At 37.1% G+C, this 9,170-nt stretch overlaps 1 protein-coding gene across 1 annotated transcript; it reads right to left on the bottom strand.

Annotated features, from left to right (window-relative positions):
• Positions 1-2,910: 2,910 nt before the first annotated feature.
• On the bottom strand, positions 2,911-8,361 carry LOC149022631 (laccase-7-like). The gene is made up of 7 exons (XM_089150642.1): positions 8,176-8,361; positions 7,333-7,484; positions 6,150-6,394; positions 5,081-5,209; positions 4,578-4,981; positions 3,433-3,982; positions 2,911-3,347 (listed from the first exon to the last, which is right to left on the bottom strand). Exons 1-7 carry the CDS (start codon positions 8,269-8,271, stop codon positions 3,217-3,219), a joined length of 1,707 nt encoding a protein of 568 aa, XP_089006768.1. The 5' UTR covers positions 8,272-8,361; the 3' UTR covers positions 2,911-3,216.
• Positions 8,362-9,170: the final 809 nt, after the last annotated feature.

Genomic DNA, 9,170 nt, shown 5'->3' on the forward strand with positions numbered 1-9,170 from the left:
CGTTCGGTCTCAATTCCCTTCCGAATCTAGTCTGATATGATGGGGACATCCTAGCCAAACACTGCTAGACAGTCCTAGGTATGACACCCAATGATTCGGGAAAGCGTCAATGGGCAACCCCGGAAACATCCCATACTATTTACGATAATGTCCAAGGACAAAAGTGTCAAAAGGACACTTCCCAATCCCAAACCATACTTAAACAAACACATTCTCAGATCAGTCATGACATACACAATCAACAACTCATCATATAAAAGAGAATATAAAAGCATGATCTAATCATTAAACAATATAGTAATAAGCAATTCATATAAGCTTGAATAATGAAAAAGAAAGCATAAGTAAAGTGCTACAGTACTTACAGTAGTACATCAAAAGTATAAAATACAAGAACAGTAAATAAACTCAGAGTTTCTTAAAGTAGAAACTAGAGAGTATGCGATCTATGTTGTTATGAAATAACTGTCCTTACCTTGATTATCGCTGAAGATAATCCAAAGATCAATGAGAGTAACTCCAAACTTAGCAAATAAACCCCTAACAATCATAGATACAACATTAGGAAAGATACCTAAAAGATCAGAGAGCAAACGAATCAAACTGAGCGAAAAACGAAGCTACTGCCTTCATTGGTCGAGTGCTTGGTCTACTGACCCAGTCGACCAAGCAGTCGACCAACCGAGTTAGTATTGAATTGCAGAAACTAGATTGGTCATAACTTCTTCGTTTGAAGTTGGATTGATCCGAAATTTGAAGGGGAACTTCCTAGAACGTATTAGAACTATATGGGAAGGTAAAATCATCAAGTCAAGGTCAAGAGATGGGTTCTTGATTTGAACCAATAAACTAGGGTTTCAACCTTATGGCTTTCATGAAAAGGCTAGGGTTACAAGATGAAAGGGAATAATTGCTAACAATAAAATCATTGGAAAAGAGTTTAGATTAACATAAATATAACTCACGTGGTTACCCTCTCATGGGAGGTTACCAAAGGTTCCAAAAAGATCATACAAGGGTTAGCGTTAAGATCACGATGATGATCATAGATCTCAAAGAATAGAATGAGATCATGGAATAGATGGTTGCAAGAATGCAACATCTTCTTCCTGATCTCAATCAAGAACAAGATCGAAGAAAGAATAATTTAAAATTCAGAAGAGATACTAACCTTGAATTGTTAGATTAGAGATGAGAGGCTTCAGATCTGCAGAGGAATCTTCGAAATCACCGGAAAGAGTTTTGGAAAGGTCTTCCCACGTTCACAAAGTGTTTAGGAGGCAGCCGTAACTAAGAAACACGAAGTAGGGTTTAAATATAAGTGAAAAACCTTAAAATTGGATTTTCTCGGATTTAACACACAGTTGGTCGACTACTTGGTCGACTGGCCCAGTCGACCAATGAGTCGACCAATCAGGTCAGCAAGGCCAAAATAGGAAAATTGAGGCCCAACTCAAGTCCAAACCTCATGAGCTTTTGCACACACATCAAGTGACATACCTAGTGTGTAGAAATGCCTTCAAACCAAGTCAGATAACACTCCAAGTCCTTCAACTAATCTCATCTTCTTCAAGCTGCAGCTTTCCTTCCAGATCTGCACAGACTTCCAAGTATGGAACTCCATCATCAACATCCATGGGTTCAGAGTCAAACACCATGTCTTCTACTGAGATGGCCCATAGTTGGCTTCTTCCTTTACTCCGGGTCTTCGGACCAAAAAACAACCGGGTTTCCGGGTCAAGGTCAAGGTTAGGTTAGGGCTGGGTTTCACACTTGGAGTTATTGAAGGCCATTGGGACTTCTTGGTGGTGCATTTCATACCTTGAGCATACATTCCTCATTGCATCACATTCACACTAGGGGTAAAGTGTCACTCCCCTTGTTAGGTAATATCCTCCACTTCTTCAAAATGTATTGATTGTTCAATTCTAGTATAGGTTGATTAGAATCGGTAGAGGGTGCTCTTGCCCTACTTAGAACAAAGATTGTAAAGGGTGCTCTTGTCCTAGTAAACATAGATTGTAAAGAGTTTGATCTCTATCCATTGTATTGAAAGAGAATCACTAGTGGAATACTTTCTTGAGGCCAAGAGAGGAGTGGATGTAGACTTGTAAAGTCGATTCATTATAAATACTTGTCTTGTGGATTGATTGTATAATTTAATTATTATTGAAATACACAATTTACTTTGTATTTGCAATTAAATCGAAAAATTAGGCAAGTCCACTATTTGCAACCTATTCACCCAAGGTTGTATAACAGAAACAATACAAATACCTTTGATTTGAGTGATACTTTAGTTTATATAGGGTTTATCTCTTATTCTCGATCACTAAATTCATTCATAGTTCTCCTTCATGACCATCCGATCATAGGGTTTTTGCCCCCTCTTTCGAAGTCAGTTCAGTTTCTATTCATGACACGCTCGTGTATCCTTGAACCAGTCTCGATTGAGATCCTTGGCCCGATCGTGGTTGAACCCGGTTTACTATTATTTTATCATTATCAGTGGGCAACTTGAATGATTCAGTTTGTGAGAATCTATAATGGAAATAGAGGGCTTGGCCCATCACCGATCTCGGTTTATGGTGGGGGTGCAGGGACATAGCTCCGAAGTACGGTACGACCCAACTTGATGGGTCAACCCATTCACCTGTTTAAAGGTCTATAAAAATGTACCCTATGTTTTCTTGTTAGGTCATTATGAGATTTGGATTTTCGTCTTACGGTTTAAGTGATAGTTTTGTAGCGCAGTTTTGACGATTTGGGTTGAGATCTACATATCTTCTTTCTACATATTGAAAGTTCTTCTTCGTCCGTGAACTTAGCACACCTCATTTTTGTAACCACATTAAATCTTCCTTTGTTTTGTTTCAGTTTCTGTTCATGATTTCTTGGTGTTCATTCTAATAATACCTATGAATACATAACCAGAGCACTCAAAAGAAGACTTTACTTTCTCTTTGTTTATGAAAAGGAAAAAAGATAATACATTTTTGACATTGAAGGGTAACCAAAGAATCTCTTCTCATAGTATATATTATAGTACAAAGACCCTGAGTCTTAACTGTACTTGTCCATCAATCCTCACCTGCTGTTGCTGACTCTCCAGGCCAAGATTTTTCCCAAACTTATCTACTCACCAAGAATAAATCTAGAAGGACCCAAATCACTTCTATAGAACAATTGGAAAATGAAGTACAAAGATAACAGTTTCTAACATTGAGGATAATCAGAAGGTGGGGGAGGAAGTTGATAGAACGGGGTTGGTCCCTCTTCAACAACCAAGACTGTAGCCAGGCCCCATGCAAGATGCGTTTCTAGGTGGCAGTGCATAATCCATGCACCTGTAGAGCAGTTGAGCAGGAGAGGTTAGAGTGTGATTAATTCGCTGTATAATTAAGATTAACAGAAAATAACTAATCTAATCACCTGGATTATCAGCTTGAAATCTGATGACAGCCCAACCTCCAGCAGGCACGGCAACTGTGTTACGCTTCTGTGGATTAAACAAATTGAACTTCTTAGAATCTTGTACAGGGTTGTAGTTCCCAAACCCCATAGCCAACACATAGAAATCATAACCATGCAAATGTATTGGGTGATTCTCCACCCCCATGATAATTGTATTCTGAAACACAATCTCTACTGATGAATTAAATGGTATCTTCTTCACTCGTGTTGACTTGGAAGCAACCATGAATGCTTGGTTGAAGGTGTTATTGGCATTGGTGAAGTCGAAAGTCAGAAGTGGACGGTTTGGGAAATCTGCAGTGAAAACCCCCTTCTGGGCACCTGACCAATGCGCCTGCAAGATGGACATACTTGTAGGCAATTGAAAAGACAATAGGTTCATGTTGGCTGAGAATCTGGTTCCATTTATTCCCAGACAAGTTGCATTTCCTGCAAGTCCACAAGGTGATATACTCATGCCGATAGCTATGAAGAGTCTCTCGTCCACTTGTAACGGTAGATCCTCCACCTATTTTTGAGTAAAGGATCAATTTATTAATAAGAAAAAAAAAATTCAAAACCAATCTTTGAAAGGGTCGCATGTGAAAACATAAATCTCCGAAACACAACAAAAAGTCCCCTAAATAAAGGTCTCTTTGGTATCTGCTCTCATTCTTCATTTTGCCTATTTAAAATAAATGAATATAAATTTTTTTCTTTCTTGTCAAACATTAAAAAGTGTTTTAATAAATTTTGTCCTGAATAAATTATTATAATAAATAATAATAAAAAATTAAGAATAAATTATTAAGGTCTAGAAGTGAGAGAATAGAGAAACAATAGAGTTTTTGCAAAAATAATGTATGTAGATCACTATTATATCTCAAATTGCACTTGGATTTTAAGTACTTGCATAAAAATGAATAGAATGATTTTTATTATAGATTCTTAGTTGTTCTATTCTTTTAAGTAAAAAAATAGGATTTAAAATAGATACCAAACACAAATGAAAAATGTTAGAAAATGATAATAAGAATTGTTGATTCAAAAAATTACTCTAAAACTAAATCTTGATTTTGAAATAACATCTAAAACGAAATCTTGATTTATGATAGATCCTTCACCTGGCGAAAAGGGCTGGTTAGGTTACTATAGAACTTGTGAGCAGTTGGTGTGTCATTGAAAGATGGAAGGATTGGCATCTCTGGTGTGGTTGATGGAGTTGCACCTTCGTATTCCATGATTGCAGTTGCAGTTGTGTTATCGAAAGGAACCGCAGAGCTGGCGTAGGGTTGAATAGCCATGTAGTAATTCTTGGGTGTTCTATTGGCAATCAAGAGAACATCTACCGTTTGGCCCGGGGCGATAACCACAACATCAGTGTGATATGGTTGGGTGTAGAGGGCATCAATGCCGACTACTGTTAAATTATGGTTTGCAATCTTGAAGAACAATTGATTGTTGACTGCAGCGTTGACGAGGCGGAGAAGGTAGACGTTGTCAGGTTTCACCTTCAGTTTAAAGGTATCTGGTTTCAGATTCAAAGAGGAAGAGAATGAAGTTATTAAGGGAGAGGAGTAGATTAAAAAGGAAACCGATTTCAATATATGATAAGAGAAAACCAAACCTTTTTTAGGACATGGGTAGAGATCTCCAGGTTTGCCATTTATGGTGAAAGCATCAGAAAGGTTAGGTCCAAGACCTGTGAGGAGACCTTGATTATCGATGGCAGTAATGTTGCCATTCCACCACTCCCCTGCGGTGAACAAGCAAAGCTGAGTATAAAATATGGGATTGGAAAAATTACTGTACAAATTCAACTGATGAGTAACAGACGAACCCTTAGGGCTGCAAAATGGGCGAGGTGGGTTGGCTTTTCAAAACCCAATCCTAGCCATGATGCTTTTAGATAAATTCCTTTCTGCCCTAGCTTTGACTCCTAGACTAACGTTCTTGTGTAACCATGAATCCTGATGAGTCAAGCTAAGGCCAATTCTGTCTAATTGTCCCTACTTGGACCGATTGAGACAAGTTGGTTTTGTCACTGTCCCTGATTGATCCAGGCCATAATAAATTTGATACAAAAAATCAATTTTTCTAAACTAGAAGGAAATACGAATGTGAATAGCATAAACCCTAAAACAAGTGGCATTTGGGCAATGATTCCTTTTTCAATTTTTTATAAGTTGATTTCATGTCTGTTTGGGTTCAAGGCCTAAATCAGGACCAGAGAATCAAGGATGAGTAAGGTGTGATAGACACTGATTCCATGCTTGTCCTTAGCCATGGCTTGCTCGCAAGGCCAAAATCTTGAGCCGAAGCCTTTTTTGGGCTCAGAGCGTGTCAAAGTCACTATGAAAAAAACTTGTGTTACTAGGCTGGTTGTTCCAAAATCACTCACTTTGCCACTCATACAAGTCTAATTATGATTTAAGTCAGTGTAACAGGTATGAATCATCTCTTTAGACAAGCTCTCCTAATAAGTCCTCAATAAGTTATAGGATTCAACCACATGTAATATTTTAATCTAAGGACTAGGATAAATTAAATAAGGGAAAGGAATCAAATACAGGTACTCACACAAGTGAGAAAACTTAATTTACTCAAAGTTGACTTGTTTTGATTGACACACCTGCCAGTCAACCTATGTTCTCAAACATGTATTGAAGTGGGGAAGTGAAAGAGAGATAACTAACCAAATACAAGTGGAACCTCCTTGTCCGGCTTTGGAAATGGGTAATTTTGGCCTGGCTTTGGGTGGATGATGAAGGCCCCATAAACTGTGGCTCTGCTCATGGCTCTGTGAGAATGCCACCAAAGAGTTCCTCGTTGATCAGTGATGTTGAACCTGTAGGTGTATTTACTTCCAGGAATCAGGGGACACTGGGTAACATATGCTGCTCCATCTGCCCATCCACTTCGTCTTTGAAACAATCCATGCCTGCATGGTACATAATAGTTCATCTCTCAAAATTCCAGCAATACAAGCGAAAGAAAGAAATAAAGGATCCGTTTGTACATTTTTTTCTGTTCTTTTATCATAAGAAACACTTTCGAAAGCGTTTGATAAAATTTACTTTTGAAAACGTTTTCAAATTTTAAGCTTTAAGCATTGTGAAAGTATCATGTGGTATCTTTAGATGGCAAATGACCATCATAACTTTCACTTTTTGTTTCAGCAAACAGAATTTGTCGAAGTTTGAAACAAACAGAATTTGTCGAAGTTGCTTCTTGATATATAAAATTGGCATATTCACTGTTTCTCATTTCTCTGTTTTTAGATGGGAACATTTTTTTTTCTGTTCTTATGCATTTTCACTATTTCTTTTGATATTTGGGTGCTGAAATCACATATGGTCATACAGGGGAAAAAACCCTTTCTATAACAAAAAAACGAATGAAACAAGGATGAAACTTTAAGTTTATAAGGTCTCAAATAGTAGTTTATGTCAAAAAGACACAAATTCTTCGCTAGAATACAATGTGAGGTTATGTCTAAAGGACACAAAATTCTCGGCTAGAATATAGTGTATCTCTGCCTTTTTAAGAAAATCATTTTTTGTGTGAAAAAACACCAATCTGGGGCTTCAAAGCAGGCTCAAATTTGTGTCAAAACACTACTTTGTTTCAAAAATTGAAAAAAAAAAAATAAATAAAATAAATAAACAACCAACCAATAGGATTGATTTGGGTTGCTTTGTTCTTATTGAAAAAAAAAAATCCAGGGACATTATCATACAAATCACTATTTCCAAAATAATAAGAAAGATAACTTGTTTATCAAATGGTACTGGACAAAAATCTTTATTTTCAAAGCAAGAAACACTAGTTGATTATCAAATAGCCTCTGTAAGTAGTGTCATGCATTGTTTTTCTTACCAGTGAAGAGAAATATTGACGGGTGACTGGTTGATGACATGAACAATAAGTGAGTCACCATCTCTAACACGTATCACCGGCCCAGGCAAGCTTCCATTCACCAATGTAACCTCCTGTTCGGTGCAGAGTCTACGTAGTTTCCGATTCTTAACCTGATAATTAATTCAATTTGTTATGAAAAAATATAAAATTAAAGAGGGAGTTGGTAAGGGCTCAAATTTCAAACACAAATAAGTATCTAATGAAAAAATAAAAAAATAAAAAATGAAAAGGGAGTATTGCCAAACACCTGCTCTCTTTCAAATTTCAATTCTATAATGCATAGATACCATATAGAAAAGGACGCACGTCCCTTAATTATTGAAAGGAAACTACTAAAATAGGAAGCTATATACATCTACCCACTCTTCCCCCACCCCCTCTCCTTGCATGTTCGGATCAGAGGGTTTAGGCCAATGATGCTTAACCTCTTGAGTTGACCAAACTACCCTCCCATGATTGGGCTCTCTCTCTCTCTCTGTCTCTCTACAGTGTTAAGTCTAAACTCTGCAACTGCTAGTAGAAAGTTGATAAAGAAATAGTTAACACATTGACACGAAACTGCAACAGTGATGAACAGCTAGAGCTCATCAGTCATTCATGTTGTTTGGATGACCAGCATAGATGCACACGTGTGTTTGGAGACATTTCAATCTCTGTACTTGCACTTGAGAGGAGACCCATCCGAGAAGATGGACGTAAAAGCATCCAGAATCTCAAAATTAATGCTTCGAAATCTCGAAGAGTAGAAAACAGAAAAGAAAAATGAAAGCAGAAAAGGTGTTATAAGGTCTGCATGATTACTATCAAGGTGTGCTCCACCACACTGGACGAAACCAAAGAAGCTAGCAGTAGAGAACAAGTGCAGGCTATAAACAACACGGAAGGAGTCATCTTCATCACTTCAATACTTCAACAACAAAGTGAAAAGGTGTTGTCGGGCAATGCTGAATTTCCTGCACAAACCACAACTGGTGTCAATCTAATGCCTATATATATATATAATAAATAGCAGTTCCTCTAGTGTTTTCCAGCCATATGATTGCATCACAGCTTACTATAAGCCTTAGATGGTTAAACCCCAGGCGTGGAGATAAGAAATGGAAATAAATATTTCCAGATTCAAAGTTTGATGTCAGCAAAACCTTCATTATTTACCTAACAATGGAAGTTGGTGGCGATATTATTAGTGAAAGTTCAAGGCTCTTTGCTATTTGATGGAATACACTATTAAGTGGTAGCTGAGATGACTAACTCACCTTTACATCACATTATTTAGTTGATGGAATATCTTATCTATTCTGATTCGTGATCAGTGATGACATTTACATTCATTTATGATTATTCTTCCAAAATAAGCAATGTTTTCTGAGAAATAGTTTAACTCAACACAAAATGGACAGGAGATGGGGATATTCCTTCTATACATTATGTTTTATAGGGGGTGGAGGGTCATTTTAGATTGTATTTTTTTATCAAAGATTTTGGGTTTTATTTAAATATAGAATATACACCTACATGACCATGCATGGTCTCAAAAATGAAAACTTTTTTTTTTTTTGTGGGGGGGGGGGGGGGGGGGTGGAACTGGTGACTTTATATATTTTCAAGAGGAGCTATGACATGTATCATAGGAAGCATCATTGAACCTTGACCTCTTCACTAAAAGGCATTGGTCATTGCCAACAAACTAATTCTTTGGTGGTAAATGGAACAAAAAGTTACTATATGTACTGGTTTTTAAGTGCTTATATGGAAATGTTCATGTTTCTTCTTTTTGTGTTTCTATGCATTTTTTG

The sequence above is a fragment of the Hakea prostrata genome, chromosome 3 (assembly GCF_041222555.1).
Source record: "Hakea prostrata isolate BN-2017 chromosome 3, UWA_Hpros_2, whole genome shotgun sequence".
NCBI lineage: Eukaryota > Viridiplantae > Streptophyta > Magnoliopsida > Proteales > Proteaceae > Hakea > Hakea prostrata.

Excerpts from the sequence above, each read along its gene's own strand:
- LOC149022631 (XM_089150642.1), bottom strand. The coding sequence starts at position 8,271 with ATGAAGATGACTCCTTCCGTGTTGTTTATAGCCTGCACTTGTTCTCTA. Across the intron at positions 6,395-7,332 it reads GTCAATATTTCTCTTCACTG|GCATGGATTGTTTCAAAGAC; the intron begins GTAAGAAAAACA and ends TGTACCATGCAG. Across the intron at positions 3,983-4,577 it reads TAACCAGCCCTTTTCGCCAG|GTGGAGGATCTACCGTTACA; the intron begins GTGAAGGATCTA and ends ACTCAAAAATAG.